The sequence below is a fragment of the Neolamprologus multifasciatus genome, chromosome 9 (genome assembly GCF_963576455.1).
Source record: "Neolamprologus multifasciatus chromosome 9, fNeoMul1.2, whole genome shotgun sequence".
Lineage (NCBI taxonomy): Eukaryota > Metazoa > Chordata > Actinopteri > Cichliformes > Cichlidae > Neolamprologus > Neolamprologus multifasciatus.
In genome coordinates, this window is record NC_140447.1 from 12152750 (window position 1) to 12173069 (window position 20320).

Consider the following 20320-nt stretch of genomic DNA (forward strand, 5'->3'; position numbering starts at 1 on the left):
ACCAAATGGGACAGGCGGAAAAAAAAAAAAAAAAAAAAAAAAAAAAAAAAAAAAAAAAGAAAATTTAGAGAGGAAAAAATAATGTTTTACTTCCTTTCCTCCTTCAGTATCATGGAGAAATGAGTCCATGTTATTTGGCTATCCAGTGGTGACTATGTGCTCTTCATTTCATGCACTGCTTCATGTGTGAGACTGCAGCGCCCTCTAGGGGAGTTATCCGTTACTGTTAGAAAGAAATGCCATGAAGTCGTAAGATAAGCATGGCCGTTATCGTGCTTTAGTTCCGGGACTGGTTTGCAAACATGTCATGGATCACAGGTGAGCAAAGACAGGCTTTAGTTTATGAGCAGAATAAACTTGAGGTTCAAAGTTCAAGTTCATCCAGAGACTTAATATTCAAATCTTCACGGCCGATGCATAACTAAAAAGAAGTTTATTCGATTTATTTTTATTGGTCGTGTCTGACTAGCTGTGCTGTTTTTACAAGTCTGCACTCTTATTATCTTATATTTCAGAAACATCCAAAGGTTTGTGGAGGCTCGAAGACTAACTCAGTTGTCGTTTCACGGTTGTGTTACTGTGGTGGAGGTTTTGCATGCTTTTAACTGTATTATACAAATACACAGCAGAGAATAGTGGTGCATTCAGAACTCGTTTATTCTTTATTGCACTCAGGCTACATGACAATAAGAGCTACAGCACTACATTTTAACGGCATCCATGAAAACCCGGTGAATGGTGAGTTTACTCTTCTCCTTTCTGTAAAGACAGAAACGATGATCACATTTTAAAGTGTTTTCTGTTTGTTTTCAAAAGAATTAAAGCTTTTTAAATAAAATGTTGGACCTATTTTGCATGACTGACCTTAGCTCCGGAGTCACGGCTCTTTGCTCTCAGCTTGTTGACCTGAGACTCTGCTATGTCGGCCCGCTCCCCTGCTTCATCCAGCTCGTGCTGCAACTTGCGCAGCTTGCTAAGGTTTGCATTGGACTGCTCCTCCTGAAAATGAAGACAGGAGTATGTAAATCCAGAGGAGGCTCATCCATGAATATTCCATAAATAAAGCTTCTTTAATTTTGCTTACAGCCTCCTCTGCAGCCCTCTTGTAGGATTTCACTTTCAGCTGCAGTTTATCCACCAGGTCCTGCAGGCGGTTCAGATTCTTCTTGTCCTCCTCGGTCTGTTAAATCATTAAACAGGACGTGCTGCTCATTATACCAGAACCTTTATTTATTTATTTTTTGCATCACAGAGGAACTGAGCCTGGAGTTTACCTGGTAGGTCAACTCTTTGATGCGCCGCTCATACTTCCGGATGCCCTTCACAGAGTCGCTGCTCTTCCTTTGCTCCATTTCCAACTCATTTTCCAGCTCTCTCACCTGGAAAAGAAGCCATGAATTTATCCTTTGTAAGACTGTTAAAGTCACCAACTCCTCTATTTTACAGCACTTCAAGTTCTGAAACATTTACCCTGGACTCCAGCTTCTGGACCTGCTTCTTTCCACCTTTCATAGCTATCTGCTCGGCCTCATCCAGGCGGTGCTGTAGATCTTTTATGGTTTGCTCCATGTTTTTCTTCATACGCTCCAGGTGGGCACTGGTGTCTTGCTCCTTCTTCAGCTCCTCCGCCATCATGGCAGCATCAGTAACGGCCTTCTTTGCCTTCTCCTCAGCATTTCTGCATTCCTGCACAGCCTCCTCCACCTCATTCTGAAGCTGAGCTGTGTCACTCTCCAGCTTCTTCTTTTGGTTCAAGAGGCTGGTGTTCTGCCGGGAGAATCAGGCAGCTTTAGCACGCAATATTATCTTGCAGGATAGTGTTTGCAGTGTTGCAGACATACCTGCGAGTGCAGCAGCTGAACTCGCTCGCTGACATCCAGCAGCTCCTGCTCGGCCAGCTTCCGACCCCGTTCGGTCTGCTCCACCAAAGCCCTCAGCTCATCGAGCTCAGCCTGCATCAGGTTGTTACGTCTCTCCACTATGGCAATGTTCTCCTTCAGGTCATCATTGGCACGGAGAGCTTCATCCAGCTGCAGCTGTGAGTCCTGTCGTGATAGAATTTAAAATGATAACATTTTCCAAAAATGTATCTCAGGCTTTATCTTGTTTCTCGGTTTAAAAATGCAAGTAAGTAACTGAAGCATCACCTTCAGGTGAGCGTGGACTCCCTTGAGCTGCTTCTGGGCCTCTGCTGCCTGCCTGTTGGCCTGACTCAGTTGGATCTCCATCTCATTTAGATCCCCTTCCATCTTCTTCTTTAGTCTAAGAGCCTCGTTTCTGCTGCGAATCTCAGCCTCCAGCGAGCTCTGCAGAGTGTCCGTCACCCTCTGATGGTTTCGCTTGGCCTGCTCCATCTCCTCGTCCTTCTCCGTCAGCTTGCGCTCCATGTCAGCTTTCACTTGATTGAACTCCAGCTGAGCTCGAAGGATCTTACCCTCTTCATGCTCAAGGGTACCCTGTCGGAAATAGTAGATGATGGTCTCTCTCTCATAGCATTCAGAGTGAGAAAATTTAAGAAAAGCAATAAAGCTCATCCATAAAGTCATATTTAAAAGAAAAAAATCACCTCAGCTTCCTCCAGAGCAGTGTGTATCTCTGCCTTCTCTTGCTCCAGCTGTTTGCGGATCTTCTCCAGCTCATGGATGTTTTTTCCTCCCTCACCAAGTTGCTCAGTCAGGTCAGAAATTTCCTCTGTTGAGCAAAGATTCATTTAGTGGTACCATTTACTCTGTCCACTGTCACGTGAAAGGATAAATCGTGTTCAAATGATATCTTCCAACCTTGGAGATTCTTGTTTTCTCGTTTCATGGTCTCCAGATGTTCCAGAGCCTCTTCATAGGAGTTCTTCAATTTGAAGAGTTCAGTGCTGAGACAACGAGCATCCTTCTGGGCACCTTCCAGCTCAGCTTGAGACTCCTCATACTTCTGCTTCCACTCAGCAAGGACCTGAGTGAATACCAGAAAAAGTAGTTCATTTTATATGTTCAATTTTTAGTGGCATGCTAGTTTTTCTTTCTCGTGTGATGTTACCTTGTCAAAGTTTCTTTGCTTCTTGTCCAGAGCAGCAGCAGCAGCATTAGATCTCTCCACATCCACCATCAGATCCTCGATTTCACCCTGAAGCCTGTGTTTGGTTTTCTCCAGGGAGGAGCATTTTGCATTAGCAGCTTCCACAGCTTCCTCAGCATCCTGTAACCGTTGAGCTAGCTTTTTCCTAATAACAAACATGCAACAGAAGTTTCAGATCATCACAGATAAGATGGATAAGATACTAATAAGATATCACAGTGAATTCATACAGAGTCCTTACTTTGCTTCTTCCAGCTCCTCTGTCCTTTGGATGGCATCAGTTTCATACTTGGTTCTCCACTGAGCCACCTCAGAGTTGGCCTTGGACATGCTGCGTTGGAGCTCAGCTTTGGCTTCCTGCTCTTCCTCAAACTGCTCCCTCAGCAAATCACAGTCATGGCGAGCAGACTGCACTGCATGGGCAAGTGCATTCTTGGCCTAGGATAAAGCAGCAGTAAGTCAAGTCATTTTGCCAATAGATATTTAGTTTTGTATTTAAAAAGAAGCAGTTCTTGAATACCTTGACTTCCTCCTCCAGCTGCCTCTTGAGGTCTTCAATCTGCTGGGTATATGAGAGCTTCGCTCTGGTCAGCTGGGACACAAAAGAGTTCTTCTCCTCCAGCTGCCTGGTGAGCTCACCTGCAAAATAAGGGTTTATTTTAGTTGTTTTTCTCGCTCCTATCCCCATTGTTCCGAATGTAATGGTGCTCTAGCAACTTGGACCTCTTTAGGATCACGTTACCATTTTCAGTTTGAAACTTTGCTTTTTGCATTGTGAAGTCATTGATGGAACGTTGGGCCTCCTCTGATTTTGTCCTGTATTCGCTCACTTGATCCTCCAGAGTGCGACACATTTTCTCCAGGTTGCTCTGAGTGAAAGGATTTCCATATTAGAATGTAAGCTGTACCATTATACCACGAATCACATTAGGAAAGCTATTTTTTCCTTATTTACACCAGTAAGATTGTCAGCAAGTTAGAGCTAAACCCAAGACAGTTAGCCTAGCTTAGCATTAAAACTGTAAGCTGGTGAGCTTAGCATAACATTACACACTGATCACAGAAGGCTAATGGGCCTGTAATGACAATGTAAGCATGCTAACATGTTAAGAAAAAAGTTTACTATATAAGTTTAGTTTGTCACCGCAATAATCACAACTGAAGAAAAAATACAGAGGCTAAGGGAACTGGTGTCAGTTTTGGAGGGAGACTGTTTAAACACCATCTTAAACAGCCATCATAAACCAAAGTACTGAACATGTCAGTATGTTTTGACCTGCTTATGCTTATGCAATCAGTGTATAAACACTCTTATGTAACTTAACAGTCACTAATATTAAAATTGGAAATGCTCATCACACTGATATAAGAGTGATTTTGGTCTTTTGGGGTTACATTTAGTAAGACAAATTAAATTTTTACAAAAAAAGACAGCAAAAACTGTAAAACATTGTCAAAAAACCATTTGTTTGCTTTGGACATCTTACTTTAGCTTTGGCAAGCTGCTCCATGTTGGAGACGACATCATCCAGCTCCAGTTTGAGCTCGCTCTTCTCTTTCTCCAGCTTCTGCTTGACTCTTTGCAAGTTGTCGATCTGCTCACCCAGATCAGCCACGCTGTCGGCATTCTTCTTTCTCAGTGCGGCAGCAGTGGCTTCATGGTGCAGAGTGGCCTCCTCAAGGTCCCTGCGCATCTTCTGGAACTCGGCCTCCCTCTTCTTGTTCACCTCAATCTGAGCAGCGGTGGCTCCTCCCGCCTCCTCCAGCCTTTCGCTGATCTCCTCCAGCTCCCTGGCCAAGTCAGCCCTCTGTTTCTCCACCTTGGCCCGGGCAGCTCGCTCTGCCTCCAGTTCTTCCTCTAGCTCCTCAATGCGGGCCTTGATTGAATTCACCAGATTCATTAAAAAAATTAATATAGGACTCACAAAATAAAGACAAAATAAGACATAAATAAAAACCCGCTGTTACCTGTAACTCCTTTAGTTTCTTCTGGAGCTGAGCACTCATTACCTGCTCATCCTCAATTTTACTGAGATGTTGGCTAATTTCAAAATCCTTCCTACATTCAATGACAGTGTTTTAGAATTAGTAAGCAGCTTTTTTTTGTCAAACAGTGGGTTATTTCTGTGATTTTTAAAGTGTAGTGTTACTTTTTGAGTTTTTCCTCTAGTTGCTGCTTGTCATTCTCCAGATCCATTATGTTTTCTTGGGTTAGCTTCAGGTCCCCTTCCAGTTTTCTCTTGGCTCTTTCTAAATCCATCCTCACCTTCTTCTCTTGCTCCAATGATCCTTCAAGCTGAAGGGCAAAAGAGTTACTCCGTAATCTCATTGCAAGAATTTGACAGCTTATCTCAGTGAAATATCTACGTTTAATAAGCTTACGTCATCGACTTGCTGCTCCAGCTTGACTTTGGCCTTGGTCAGAGAGTTGACTTTGTCTTCCTCACTTTGCAAGTCATCTAGCGTTTGCTGGTGGGCCTCCTGAAGAGCTTTCTTCTCTTTGGTCAGCTTAGCAATGATTTCATCCAAAGCTGCCATTTCTTCAGTCAGATTTTTCACCTTAGAATAAGATCACAGAAAGAGTATTTACTCTGGTACATGGAGACGTTTTTCACCACATAAAAACTCTTTTAAACGCCAATGAATGATTTGTAGTCCATCCATGATAACAATAATCTGTGGACATTGACGTGACAATTCCACCTCATAGCTGAAGACAATCAGTATCAGCATTCATTCAAATATATGTTTATGGCAACCAGATCAAAGTCCAGTGATCACTCGCTATCAAATCTGAGTCTTAGTTAGTCTGAGACTCTATAACACTGAGCTAAAGGGTGGTAAAATACTCATCATTATAAGTCGTTTTATATTTTGGCAATGTGAACATGATTGGATGTGTTTCATACCTTGTTCTCAGTGGCATGCTTTTCCTTTTCCACTTTAGCCAGAGTCAGCTCTAAATCATCAATGTCCTTCTTAAGCTCTGAACACTCATCCTCCAGCTTCCTTTTCTTGGCAGTTAGCTCTGCATTCATCTCCTCTTCATCCTCGAGTCTCTCTGTCAGCTCTTTGACTTTAGCCTCAAGCTGAATCTTGCTCTTAATCAGACCCTCACAGCGCTCCTCAGCATCTGAAAGATTGTCTTGCTCCTAAATGCAAGAAATTAAACAGTATCGTTATGTATTACAGTTATGTATCATGTCCACGTACGTTTTAGGTGACTAATGTATCTTACAGATTGGACTTGGAGCTGTAAGTCATTCTTCTCTTGGAGAAGGGTGACCATTTTTTCCTCCAGCTCCTTCTTGCGGGCTTCAGATTTGACATATGCCTCTTTGAGCTTTGTAAACTCCTCTTTCATGTTTGCCATCTCCTTCTCAGTCTCAGCTGATTTCAGCAGAGGTTTAATCTTAAAGAACATCTTCATCCAGGGCCAATTTTTGACGCCCATGAAGGCACGAATGTTCCACTGGATCACGAGCAAGGCATCCCTGTGGGATGTATCAGACAGTTCAGGTTCATTTTTATCTTAATGTAATGTTATCTTCATGTTAAATATGAAGACTTTGGCACCAACCTGCGCTCAACAATTTTCTGGAACTCAATCCTGGCGAGCAGTCCTCTGGATCTCGCTTGAATTCCAGTAATGATGAGAGCGAGACGATCATCTCTCATCTCTTCAAGAACACCAAGCAGACCAGCTTTGAAGAACACCTGATAGTGACAGAGTGGTTTTCTTTTTTTTTAACTGCCCAGAAAAAAAGTTCAACCATTTCTTTGTTAATATAGCTGGCGAAACAAACCTTCGTGTGCCCCAGCCTGTACTGCTCGTGATCAATATCCAATGACCCCAGAAGTTTTTCTGAGGCTTTTTTGTTGTCAATGAACTGCCCTTCAGGAATAGCACTGGGGTTCAAGATGCGATATCTGAAACGATACAGCCATAGCATTATTACAATAACTGAAGGAAGTGGGAAAAAAATAAAGAAGAATAACAATAGGAAGGCAAACAACCCAAAGTGTGGGGTTATAATGTTTTTCCCAGCATTTGCCAGCAGTGCCAGAGAACAGGATTTCTGAAAGTTAGTGTTTTTGTCTAAAAGCCCCTTGAGAAGGGAAACTACAATGTTGCAAACAATTGCTAAAAGCAACCAATAGGGAAAACGTATCAACCTTAAGCTGCCAGGGAAAAAACGTTTAAAGACTAGAAATATTTGAAAACCTTCCATCACTGCTATTGTACGAAAGAACAACAGATAATGTTTTTCTTGCCTTTGTTTGAAGTCTCCATACTGAATCCTGTTGGGAAATCCCTTCCTGCAGATCCTGATCCCCTCCAGCACACCGTTACAGCGTAGCTGGTGCATGACCAGAGGATTCTCCATCGCCCCAGGAGTCTTGGTCTCATTGGGGATGATGCAGCGCACAAAATGAGGGTGAGTTGACCTGAGGTTGGTCATGAGTTTATTCAGATTCTCCTGTAAAAGTAAGAAGGAAATCATCAGTACGTCCGCACTTTGGCCAAACCTACAAAACCTTCCCAACTTTAGGCATTTTTTACCCTGTGCAGCGCAGACACAGTCTGGAAGGAAGAACCTTTCTTCTTTCCTCCCTTTCCTTTGCCTCCTCCATCTTGGGCTGCATGGAGTTACAAGTTATATAAATATCACTGTGATTTTCTTAAATGATGGAAAATTTACGGAGTAAAAAACCCAAAAGTGCTTACTGGACTCTGAACCCGCATACCCCATGAACAGCATTGAGAGTAACTTCAGAGTGGACTTCTGATAGAGTCCAACCACGGTCTCATTGAGCGGGTCCTTGTTCTTCTCCAGCCAGTTAGTGATGTTGTAGTCAACAGTACCAGCATAGTGGATGAGAGAGAAATGAGCCTCTGCTTTTCCTTTAACAACTCTGGGTTTCTGGAAGTTGGGACTTTTACCCAGATGGTTGTCATACAACTTGGCTTTGAATGTCGAATCTGAAGCTTTGGGGAACATGCACTCCTCTTCAAGGATGGACATGATGCCCATGGGCTTTAATAAAGGATGGATAAGATGTTAGACTATTATACACAAACGCTGTCAAAATGACCAAGTTTGAACACACCAACCTTTTCAATGAGTTCAATGCAGGCTGCCAAGTCCATGCCAAAGTCAATGAACTCCCAAACGATGCCCTCTTTCTTGTACTCTTCTTGCTCCAGTACAAACATGTGATGGTTGAAGAACTGCTGCAGCTTCTCATTGGTGTAGTTGATGCAAAGCTGCTCGAAGGTGTTGAACTAAAACAGTGAGAGTCAGATTTCATATACATTATACAGGAAGGACATTTTTCCATAAATATTGTGTAAGATGTCCTTAAACCCTTTAACACTCACATCAAAGATCTCAAATCCAGCAATATCAAGCACACCAATGAAGTACTGACGAGGTTGTTTGGTATCCAGAGATTGGTTGATTCTCACCACCATCCACAAGAACATTTTCTCGTACACTGACTTGGCCAGAGCACCGATAGAGTAGTACACCTTAAAAAAATAAAACATGAAAGCAATTAAATCAAAGTTTAAATTTGTTGTATTATTTAAGTACTCACAGAACTCTGTGAGGTTCCTTTTATTTCATCTCACCTGCTGCACACTTTGACCTTTGGTGACCCACTCGTTGCCTACTTTAACTCTTGGGTGGCACAGCCCCTTGATGAGGTCAGCAGAGTTTAGGCCCATAAGATATGCCGCTTTGTCGACATCTGTAAATGGATGTTGTATTAAAGCATTATTTTCTGTAGTTATACTGTTATATAGTTACTCTGCTGAGGTTTTATTTCTGTTCTGACCCTCAGTGCCATCAGGCTCCGCTTGTTCTTCTCGCTGCTTCTGTTTGAATTTCATGTTTCCATAATGCATGATGGCACCGGTCAGCTTGTAAATGCCATTCTTCTCCTCTTGAGTGAAGCCCAGGACATCAAAAGCTTCCTAAAACAAGAAAATTGCATTTCTGTTTGTTATTGCTGAATATGTATATAGATTTGAGGATTTGCATTTTCCACTATGCTCTGTTTCACTCACATCAGTAGCCATCAGCTCTTCAGAATCATTGATAGAAGCTACGGTTGTTTCTCCTTGGGAGATGTAGGCGTAGTCATAGGGGTTGTTGGTGATCAACAGCATTTCTGCCAGAGAAAAGAAAGATTGCAATCTATGTGACTACGTTCTGCTTTATTCTGGTATGGACAGTGGATCAAAAGACAGGAATTACACACAGAATACACGGGTAGTTTGCAGTGGGAAAATACACCCATGCTATTGTATCTGATCCTGACCACTTGGATTTTGGGTCACCCTTCTACCCAGCCTATTATTCAGCACTCACCCAGCAGCTCTGGTTTCTGCTGGGACAGAATCTGGTAGAAGATGTGATAGTCCCGCTCAGCCTTGAGCTGATAGGTGACACGAGACTTCTCCAGCAAATCTAAAAAAGAAAAGAAATTTAAAAGTAGAACAGTAATTGTATGCCACTTTATTGAAACCTACAGGAAATCTCATCAAAATAGGAAACTAGAAAACAAAGTTAATGTAATTAAGTGGAACACATAGTGTGCTCTAAACACAGCACCATGCAAATCTTGAAAAAATTATTTGGCTTATGATGATGTCACAGCATACTCACATGTCTCAATGTCAGCAGAAGCCAATTTTCCACTGACTCCGAAGTGGATTCGAATAAATTTACCCTGTGAGATATATAGGATTGAACCCAGTGAGGACAGTGAAGAATGAAGAGGATATCCAGGATTTTTTTTAAAGTCTGCCTGAAATGTTCACTTAACTCACTGTTGGTGTTTTGTACTCTGTACTTAAATGTGTTGATATTTGTTAGCATAAAGAATGAAAGTGGAGCTGGCATGAACTGTTAATGTTTTGAGGGAACTGCTCTACAGTTCCCTCAAAACAAGTGAACTCACAAATCTGGAGGAGTTGTCATTCCTGATGGTCTTGGCATTTCCAAACGCCTCCAGAGCAGGATTGGCCTGGATGATCTGATCCTCCAGGGTGCCCTGCAGATGTAAAGCATAGAAAGTTTTAGTCATCTAAACTGTATTTATAACGCTTTCAAAATATCACATCACACCGACCTTTTTCTCCTGTTTTTCATCCTTCTTGCCAGAAACCGCTGCAATGCTGGCAAAGTACTGGATGACTCTCTTGGTGTTCACAGTCTTTCCTGCACCAGATTCTCCACTGGGGATAAAAACCAGTTATGTATGTGAGCTTGTGAGACATCTCTGTAACAGCTTAAACACAGTCTTAATAATAAAAAAAGATCTGGTTATCGGGACTGACTTACGTGATAAGGATTGACTGGTTTTCTCTGTCTGCAAGATTTATGAAAATAAATGTTAGAAGTTATCTTTTTAAATGTCTCAGAGAGACCGTTACAAAGTCCTGTATACAAGGTGAACATACCAGCAAGCATATACTGGTAGGCATTGTCAGAGATGGAGTAGATGTGAGGAGGAGCTTCACTCCTCTTCTTTCCTCTGTAGGCAGCGACCACCGACTTATCGTACACTGGCAGCCACTTGTAGGGGTTGACAGTTACACAGAACAGTCCTGAGTAGGTCTGTAGAAGAAGATTTACGCAAGTTTTATTTGGTTTCTTTTAGATTAAGCTACAGATTTCATGCTATGCAGATATCTCCGGGCTTGTGGTTACTACTCACGTAGATCATCCAGGCTGCGTAACGCTCTTTGAGGTTAAACAGCACAGCAGGTTCATGGAGGAAGGTGAACATCGCCATGTCCTCAATTTTATCGAACTTTGGCGGGTTCTGAGGATGGATATCTGCCTCCTTATGGGTGACGGTCTAAAAGGGTTTAACAAAAAGCAGTGACCTTAAATCAAACTGTAAAACCCGTCAGTGGTGTAAGTTCATAATCTCAACTAATGTTTCAGTTTTTATTCAGCTGGTGTAAATATGACACACTAACCTTTCCAAACTCAGTTTCGACGGTAACTTTGTCACCGTCCCTGCTGATGACTGAGGCTTTGACGTACTCCACCTCGGGGTCGGGTACAAAACAAAACTTTTTCATGTCGAAAGGTCTGGTCTGAGCTTCCAAACGCTCCTTCTCCGACTTTCTCAGGAAGGAAGCTGCCGACCCAAACTCCGCCATGATGGCGTCACTTGACATCTTGAAAGCTGCGAGGCAAGAGTGTGGGTTTAAAAGCGTGTTGGTTACATCTTTCTCGGATGGTATTGGGATAATTTGTAAGCTGATTTAATTGTAATGTATTTCTGCAAATAGTTTAAAGGTAATAATTAGTAATTATATCATAAAAATGTTGTTAACTAAGAACTAGGACCACAAGCTGCAGTAGTACAGACATAAATGTCATTCTGAGTCTAGTATAAGTTTGTTTTGAAAAAGGAAAAGCATGGAGCTGTTTACCTGTTTTCTCTTCCTTTCCCTTGATGAAAGTTTACTGGGTCTCTAGAAAGACAAGACGACAAAAGTAAATGCATTTTCAGTACATGTCCCTATAGTTATGTTATTATAAAATGTGTGTATGATTACCTGTAGATGGTGTGATTCTGTCCATTCTCCCGTCTCTCTGACCTCCTCTTTTTATACATCCAGGAGGCAGTGCCTCAGCACACAGCCGCCCTAAAAGGCATGATGCCAGAACACAATGGATCAAAAAAGAAACACCTGTATTTGGAGATAAAGGTGTGGACAAATATAGCCATTGGCTATTGTAGCCGAAGCTTAATTAGCTTGTCCTCTATCAGCATCTTTTTTAGTTCTGTCCTTCAATTGTGAGAAAAGCAAGAAAATCACTTAAAAAAACTAAAAATAGCTCTGACTCTTATATGAATCATTTATGTTCTTTTCATTATATTAAAGCCATTTCCACACATTTTATTGTCTTAAATGAGAATCATTGACTCATGTTTTTTTGTTATTAAAGTCTAAATTCTGTTATTAGTTTCTTATGTGCCTCGTCACTGCTACTGTAAGCACTGTCTGCGTGTCTTGTGACTGTGGTATTGTCTTCTATTGTCCTGGAGGACAAAGATAAACCCTGTGAATTTTTGACTTGGATTCCTTCTGGTAGTCCTTTGCCTCCCAGTGGGCCTCAGATGACCCTCCTCCATCTATAGTAAAAGGTCGGGAGTGACAGCTGCTTGCTTTCAACGGTCTAAGTGGCCATGCTGTAAGGAAATGCATTTAGCACACAAAGGACACTTACTACCTCCCCCATATAGGCATTACTAATGACACCGCAGCCAGTGCTGTAAATAACTGTCACATTAGCAAGAGAAGATCCTTAAATCGTTAATAAACATGTTTATTGAATGGACCACCTGAAGCCCTCCTCAAGAAGCACAAAACCTTTCGACATTAACAACTTCACACTTTGAGGTTCACCGTGACCTTGTGGGCTGTCTTGGCTGTCTGCACCCAGCGCACCACTCCTCGGCACATCGCAGGCGGTGCTGAGTTTCATTCCCAGCTGTCTTGTGTCCTTCTGCAGCCAACACTTATGAGGGAGCTTGACGCAGCAGCCGCCCTGGTGGGTTGTTCGAGCTGCTGCTTGAACATACAGGGTGGGCCATTTATATGGTTACACGGTAATAAAATGGGAATGGTTGGTGATATTAAAGTCCTGTTTGTGGCACATTAGTATCTGTGAGGGGGCAAACTCCTCAAGATGGGTGGTGACCATGGTGGCCATTTAGAAGTCGGCCATCTTGGATACAACTTTTGTTTTTTCAATAAGAAGAGGGCCATGTGACACATCAAACGTATTGGTAATGTCACAAGAAAAACAATGGTGTGCTTTGTTTTTACGTAACTAAATTCTTTCATGAGTTATTTACAAGTTTCTCTTTGTTCACAGCCATTGACATGTCGAAGAGGTTAACACGTGAGGAGCGGATCGAAATTGTGTTGATATCTGGTGAACGCAGTAACCGGGTCATTGCAGCAGATTTCAATGCAAGACACCCTACAAGACCACCCATCTCCCATGCTACAGTTAGCAAACTGCTTGCTAAGTTTGGTGAAACTGGTTGTGTGTTAGATTTGCCAAAATGTGGACACAAGAAAACTGTCACTAATGAAGAAACATCAGTGGCTGTCCTAGCTTCATTCAGCAAGAGCCCACTGCGTAGCACTCGCCGCATGTCACTGGAGAGCGGCATTAGTCGAACATCCCTTCGGCAGATATTAGCTACTCACAAATGGCACCCTTACAAACTCCAGCTACTGCAGCATCTCAACGAGGATGACCCAGATCGGCGAACAGAATTTGCAGAATGGGCAAAACAAAAATTGGAACAGGACCCTCAGTTCACGCAGAAGATTTTGTTCAGTGATGAGGCAAACTTTTATGTGAATGGTGAAGTTAACAAACAAAACCACCGCTATTGGTCTGACACTAACCCACATTGGATGGATTCTTCCAAGACTGTTGGAGCAACAAAAGTGATGGTTTGGTGTGGTATGTGGGGTACAACGATAGTGGGTCCATTCTTCATCAATGGAAACCTCAAGGCCACTGGATATTTGAAATTGCTACATGATGATGTGTTTCCCTCTTTATGCACTGAAGCTGGCACGTTCCCTGAGTTTTTCCAGCAAGATGGTGCACCACCACATTATGGGTGCCAGGTCCGAGCATTCCTAGATGAACAGTTTCCTGGAAAGTGGATTGGTCGTCGTGGGCCAGTTGAATGGCCCCCAAGGTCTCCCAATCTGACCCCCTTAGACTTTTATCTTTGGAATCATCTGAAGGCAATTGTCTATGGTGTGATGATACGAGATGTGCAGCACCTGAAACTACGTATACTGGATGCCTGTGCTGGCATTTCTCCTGCGGTGTTGCTATCAGTGTGTGAAGAGTGGGAGAAGAGGGTTGCATTGACAATCCAACACAATGGGCAGCAAATTGAACACATTTTATAAGTGGTCCGAAACTTGTAAATAACTCATGAAAGAATAAAGTTACGTTGAAACCAAGCACACCATTGTTTTTCTTGGGACATTACCAATAAGTTTGATGTGTCACATGGCCCTCTTCCTATTGAAAAAAACAAAAGTTGTATCCAAGATGGCCGACTTCTAAATGGCCACCATGGTCACCACACATCTTGAGGAGTTTGCCTCCTCACATATACTAATGTGCCACAAACAGGACTTTAATATCACCAACCATTCCCATTTTATTACAGTGTATCCATATAAATGGCCCACCCTGTACAATGAGCAGCCGAAACATCAAAGCCTGACAGGTGACGTGAATAGCGTCAGTGCTAAAGTGCATTGTTGTGGATGTTACTTGACTACCCAACTAAGCATTGTTGCAAACCAAACATACACACACAAACCTGAAGGACATTGTACCAAAAAGTTAAAAAAGAAGAAATTTTCATGAAAATTCAAGGAACACAACAAAGAGCTGTAGGCCCACACTCCCCAGATCCCAGTCCAATCAAGCATAGAGATGCACTCTGCAGCCCACAGCACCCAGCAGGCCCGATGCCAACAAACTGGTGCTAGACACCACATGACAGGTACATTGTCCATCAGTCAGAATAATATTACACATGTTCTTGCTCCTCTTGTTCTGCAGATTAAAGGCCTCTAATCAGAATTTCAGGTGTCTATGAAGCATGCATATTTTTAAGATAGTGAAAGTGCTGGTAAGCATTTTACATAAACTCATCATGAATGTTTGAATGATTTGAATTTATTTAGCATTTTCTTCAATCCTCAAACAGTAACTTTATACAAAAACTCACTTAAATCTTTTAATGAAAGGTGCTGAAGGTTGCACATTGCCTGTTAACTTTATCTTAGTGATCATGATCGACTACAACTCGTAGTGTTTCTTTAAAAAAAAGGATTGGTTGGCAGCACTCATTGGATTGACCAATACTCAGAAACATGCAAAAGTCCAATGAAACCAGTGAAGATCTAAGAGGGAGAATTGTAGATGCACAAAAGTTTTGATGGTCTCTATGTGCCATTTCTTCTTCACTGAAGAAGAAACTCCTGCTTCAAGCTCGACTGAAATTTACGACTGCCCACATGGACGAGGCAAATGGCTCGTGGAGAAAAGATTTATGGTCAGACCAGACAAAGTTTAAGCTATTTGGCCATAATGGCAAGAGGCATGTTTGGAGAAGTAAAGGTGATGTTTTCAGTCCTAAATACACTGTACCAACTGTCAAGCATGGTGATGGTCCTGTTTTGCTGCCAGTGGTACATTGCACATTGCAAGTGGATGGAATAATAAAAAAGGACTACCACCAAATTCTTGAGCTTCAACACCTCAAATCAAATGCTAAATAGTTTAACCACAGCCAATGTTGGGTATTCCAAGAGGACAATGATCTCAAACTCAAACCAAAACTGTTTTAGGATGGATAAAACAGGCTAACATTAAGCTTCTCTAATGGCCTTCCCAAAGTCCCGACCTCAACCCCTTTGAAAATGTGTCAACTACAATCATTCCACCCTATGACATTCCTGCCCATGACACTTCTCCAGTCCATCTTTAATAACCTGAAAAGTTGGTTGATTCCCACCTGACTCCAGTCTTTAAACTCTGTTATTTTTATTTTGCTTTACTATCAAGGGATATACAGTGCCGGCATATTACAAGTGGACATCATGGCATTCGAAATACAATAAATATACGTCAGCTTTTACTATTAGTTGCTGCTTCCCCAGCACAATATCTTGAAAACAAAGTGGGCAGGTGTTTATAGCCTGTTGTTTTCTTCCTTTTGTCCTTGAGCTCTGAGATGGCCGCATGACGTTCATAAAGCCTCTACAAATGTCACTGGCACTGAAACTAACAGCCAAGTCATAGTGACACACGATGTCAGACTTACTTAGACCCTCACACTCACTGGCTTTGTGCCATTTCTCTCCACTTTGCATAACAATCTAGCTAAAAGAGGAGTTGAGATACAAACAAGAATCTGTTTTATATTCAAGTCGAGCTTTTGTTCATTTTTCTGCATGTTCACACTCTAAATCCAATCCAAATTTGAGTGTGAGCATTATCGTGTTCGCAGCTGTTGTTCGGCAAGGCCAGGTCACCACCCTATATAGTGGTACCGTAACTGCTACTTCATTCTGTCACCCCCACGCTTCATCTTATTGGCCTGACATTGTTTCCTTCCATTTACCCTTGAGGACAAAGATAAACCTGTGAAATTGTTTTGGGATTCCTTCTGCCGAGCTTAAGTCAAAGCAGGCACTCCATACGGCCACAGCCCCTCTCAACAGTGACGCAAACCATCGTGTGTGTGAGCGCGTGAGTCCTTTTCACTAATCATCACAGCCTCTTGAGTAAAAGATCAGTTTCTGTCATTGTAAAGAGAAATACCTGATATATAATCATGGTGGAGAAATCGTTTGAATTCACAAGTGTCTGCTGCTGTCACCAGGATCACAAGAAGCATTTCTTCACCGTGCAAAGTGTGAGACTGTCCACACAGTGATGATTTCTCTTAGACTTAGAGAAGGAATCTTCTCTTCCAAGACCCCTGCACTGTATAACAAGACTCTTTCAACACTTGAATGCTCCACATTCAAGGTCCTCACCTCAAGTAGTCTTATTAGCCCTTACATAATGTTCCCTGTCAGTTCCACACTCAGCTCTCAGCTGTCCTGTACTTCTGTTTGAAGGGTCAGCTAACATGCTCTGATGTTCTCCTTACATCAGCTACCTTGGCTGTCTGCTTTATGTACAGCAGCTTCAACTTTACCTTGTAATGCACCTGAGTGATGATATACAGTTGTTTGGAGATAATACAGGATGTCAGAACAGGGACTAGGAGTGAGGATTGTCAGGTCTCCAGTTTTCCAGTGGAATTTAGCTGCTTTAGGTATATTAAATATTTCCTTTTGGGGATGTATTTAATTTACATATCTATTATTTTCTTAAACGCCAATGACATTAGATACTTTATGTAACCTTTTGTTGTCTAAGTCATCAAGAATGAAAACCCCAACTGGAACACTAGGTGATCAGAATATATTATTTTTGTTTATCAATATTCTTACCAAGTCTTAGCAATTAGGGAACTAAGAGCACATCAAAAAGTCCTCCAGATTATAGGATTATGATCTATGATGAAGTTTGGAGGCTTAAACCCCAACAAACTTTGCACAAACACAAACACCTGCATGACATTTATACTGGCAATATCTAACTCATAATACCAACTCTGAGTATCCATTCATTTATTTTTCTTAACTGTTATTGATTAAGAACAGCAGGTGCATGAGATCCCAGCTTTACTGGGTGAAAGGCAAAATCTGGATGGATCCCCAGTCCACCACAACGCTAACACAAAGTAGTCCAACTGCAAGTGGTGTTATCAATCTGATCCCAAGTAAATACAGGGCGAGTGCTGCCAATAACAATACAGATAGCATTATTATTAACTACTAAAGTCAGCTTGAGTAGGGCAGAGCCATGTGAAGGACTTACTTATTATTATTATTATTATTATTATTATTATTATTATCAATTTGTATGCCAATGTCATTTTTACTTTTCACAATATTTGCCAAATATTCAACAAATAAGCTTTTTTATCTTTTGCCAGATAAAAAATCTGCTATAGTACATCCTACAGAAAGGCACTGCAATTGTGTGTCCATTTGGAAGAACTGAGTAGTGAAAAGAAGTGAGCAGTGAGAATGTGCAGTCACTTTATGAGGTGATAACGTGGTCCTGCGCGGGCGGAGAAAGGATGACAACCTGTGTTCCCCATCTTGCCCTGAGTTCTTCATAAGACAGCGTTAACAGTGTATGTTTAGAGCAGCACTCTAACCTTGAGGGCATTGTTGCACTACAAGGGTGGAACATACCAATCTTTGTTAAGATCCTCAACCTCAGCTGTCATCATAGGCCTCTGGTGCCGGAGCTGTCTGTCTGCAGAGACAAACTGAGCCAGGTGACGTGCTCAGAGACGACTGTCTTTCTGCGGCTGCACTGGGATGCATGTGAAGTGAGGTTGGGTACGACAGAGTATTAAGGCCACATTAGTTAGAAAACTATATTGCTGATCATTTCGAGATTAAAGTCGAAAATGTATTTTGAGAAAAAAGTTGAAATGTGGAGATTACCTTAGTTGATTCAAGATAAAATTGCACACTTGCTGTACACTCTACAAAAGGCCTTGTTTAGGTGATTTAGTGAAACAAATCGATCCTCTTTATTGGGTGTAACCATCGACAACCTTTCATCTGTCCATTATAAGCCATTTCCTATTGCTATTTCCAGCTTTTATGGTTTTAAAAGCAGGTCTGTTCACAAACCAGAACCTGATCAACCTGCATCCCATCATATTCACACAGTTTCCAAAGTTGGATTTTGTCATTTTGATATTATATTGAAACCCATAAAGGCTGATGCTCCACACACTCAATAAACTACATTTATTGCTTTTTTTTTTTTTTTAATTCAGCATGACAGCTGTTGTAGTTGTGCCAAAAGTGATTGGAAAGAGATTTTTCTACTGATCAACTTAGATTAGGAAGCAGTGTTTCTTTTAAAATCCAAGTGTTTTTGTTCTGAGAAATGAAGCCTGTTCCACTCAGCAAGCTGCCCTTCTGCACAGCTCAGCCAGATGACAAATGACTGCAGTCAAACCCACAAGGGCTGAGGCTCCATCCAGCCAAATGCATTGCTTTTTTAATCAGCACAGGTATCAATTAGCCGTGATGAACTTTGAGAGGCAACACAAACACTGTCTCTGTCTCTTTGGTCAATATTCCCCAAAAAAAATCATTCACATGTCATTTAAAACATTTATGATCAGTTTCAGAATTAAAATATGTTTTTCTGTTAGTACACAAGACCATTTCTAATGGATCATAACAAAAATCTTTTGATTTGATTTTCCTGTTACTAACATTAAATACTTCAATGTAAAATGTGTTTGTGCTTTCAGAATAAATTGTGATTTTAAAAAATGCTGTAACTGATAAGAGTGGCTCACTCTTGGAACATCTCCATCTTGTGGTCACAGATTGCATTTGTGCTGATCTGAGGAGGAGCTTTCTGACAGATTTGTTGATGAAATAAGTGGAATATTTGGTCCCATGCACATCATAGGTCAACAATAACAAACAGTTAAAATTAAAGCAGCTGGTTTGCAGCTTTAAAAATCAGTGTTTTATAGTAAAAATGAGAGTTTAAAAAGACTTAAACTGATCCATCACCCTGTCCAGCCACCTTAAAGGACCCAGAGGATTAACAAGTTGTTGAGAGGCTAGATGACGATAGCTGTCACTGTCCAAGGAAACAACTTACAATGTGCTAATTGGGAATAATGTAAAGGGATTTCTTAGCAGGATCATGTTGTATCACTTGAGAAAGTCTTTCAATGCCACAAATTCACACCTCGGGTTTAGCTTTGACCTGGCCTCCCAACAATGTCTCAGCTGTCTGCATGCTTCTTTGTAGCCTTATAAATGAAAACACTGCATTGTGGTATGGTATACTGAAGAGAGGACTGTGTTTGACTTGGGATTTTAACTGATGTTGAGGGTTTTTTTTATTTATATATATTTTTTTCATTTTATATATTTAAATTTTCATCAGGCTAAACACACTAGTAGTAAGAATATCATATCCCCAGGCAAAACGAAGCCTTGAACCTGCATTCTCGCTTTAAGCCACCAGATGGCGATAGCCGTGGTTGCAAAAAGACTTGGTCCTGTAGACGTCTAAAGGGGAGAATAGCTTTCTCTCTTGACCTCTGTAAACATTTTCCTGCTGAGCTGACCATTCTTCCAGAAGCACATGTGTGAGCTCAGACTCTGACACTTGATGAGAAGGCCTGGCTCGCACTCTCCGCTCTAATTCATCCTAAAGGTGTTCTGTCAGGTTGAGGTCAGGACTCTGTGCAGGCCAGTCAAGTTCTTCCACATCAAACTTGCCTTAATGGACCTTGCTTTGTGCACTGGTGTGCAGTCGTGTTGGAACAGGAAGGGGCCATCCTCAAACTGTTCCCACGAAGTTGGGAGTATAAATCGTCTAAAATGTCTTGGTATGATGAAGTAGCAAGAGTTCTTTTCACTGGAGCTGAGGGATGAGTCCAGCTCCTGAAAAATATTATTGATGCAGGAATAAATAACAAGTTACTGTTTTAACTAATTTTAGGGTGTCTTCCTCTGTCTTACATGCACATATTTTAAAATTATTACAAA

General features: G+C 41.6%; 1 protein-coding gene and 1 long non-coding RNA gene across 3 annotated transcripts in view; one reads left to right on the forward strand and one right to left on the reverse strand.

Moving 5' to 3' along the window:
• Positions 1–639: 639 nt before the first annotated feature.
• On the reverse strand, positions 640–11578 carry LOC146511132 (myosin-6-like). The gene is made up of 38 exons (XM_085172947.1): positions 11528–11578; positions 11066–11277; positions 10798–10941; positions 10541–10697; positions 10422–10449; positions 10210–10315; positions 10039–10131; positions 9744–9807; positions 9447–9545; positions 9143–9246; positions 8911–9049; positions 8705–8823; positions 8453–8602; positions 8186–8356; positions 7799–8108; positions 7634–7710; positions 7345–7550; positions 6876–6999; positions 6650–6786; positions 6308–6563; positions 5979–6221; positions 5452–5628; positions 5220–5365; positions 5038–5128; positions 4557–4946; positions 3812–3938; positions 3590–3708; positions 3311–3507; positions 3031–3214; positions 2781–2946; positions 2567–2691; positions 2148–2456; positions 1842–2045; positions 1471–1767; positions 1275–1379; positions 1085–1180; positions 865–999; positions 640–759 (listed from the first exon to the last, which is right to left on the reverse strand). Exons 2-38 carry the CDS (start codon positions 11267–11269, stop codon positions 745–747), a joined length of 5814 nt encoding a protein of 1937 aa, XP_085029073.1. The 5' UTR covers positions 11270–11277; positions 11528–11578; the 3' UTR covers positions 640–744.
• Positions 3408–20320, forward strand: part of LOC146511133 (uncharacterized) — a 31702-nt gene continuing 14789 nt past the window's right edge. For both annotated transcript variants that reach the window (XR_014876143.1, XR_014876144.1), the window contains exons 1-3: positions 3408–3523; positions 3608–3698; positions 7396–7508. This is a non-coding gene — a long non-coding RNA (uncharacterized LOC146511133). The remainder of the gene's footprint in view (positions 3524–3607; positions 3699–7395; positions 7509–20320) is intronic.

Bases quoted from the DNA above. Each gene is read 5' to 3' on its own strand.
- LOC146511132 (XM_085172947.1), bottom strand. From the start codon at position 11,269: ATGTCAAGTGACGCCATCATGGCGGAGTTTGGGTCGGCAGCTTCCTTC. The intron at 10,132-10,209 runs GTCGGTGTGATG...TTACATCTGCAG, and splicing joins ATGAAAAACAGGAGAAAAAG to GGCACCCTGGAGGATCAGAT. The intron at 7,000-7,344 runs GCAAGAAAAACA...GTATCGTTTCAG, and splicing joins TATGGAGACTTCAAACAAAG to ATATCGCATCTTGAACCCCA.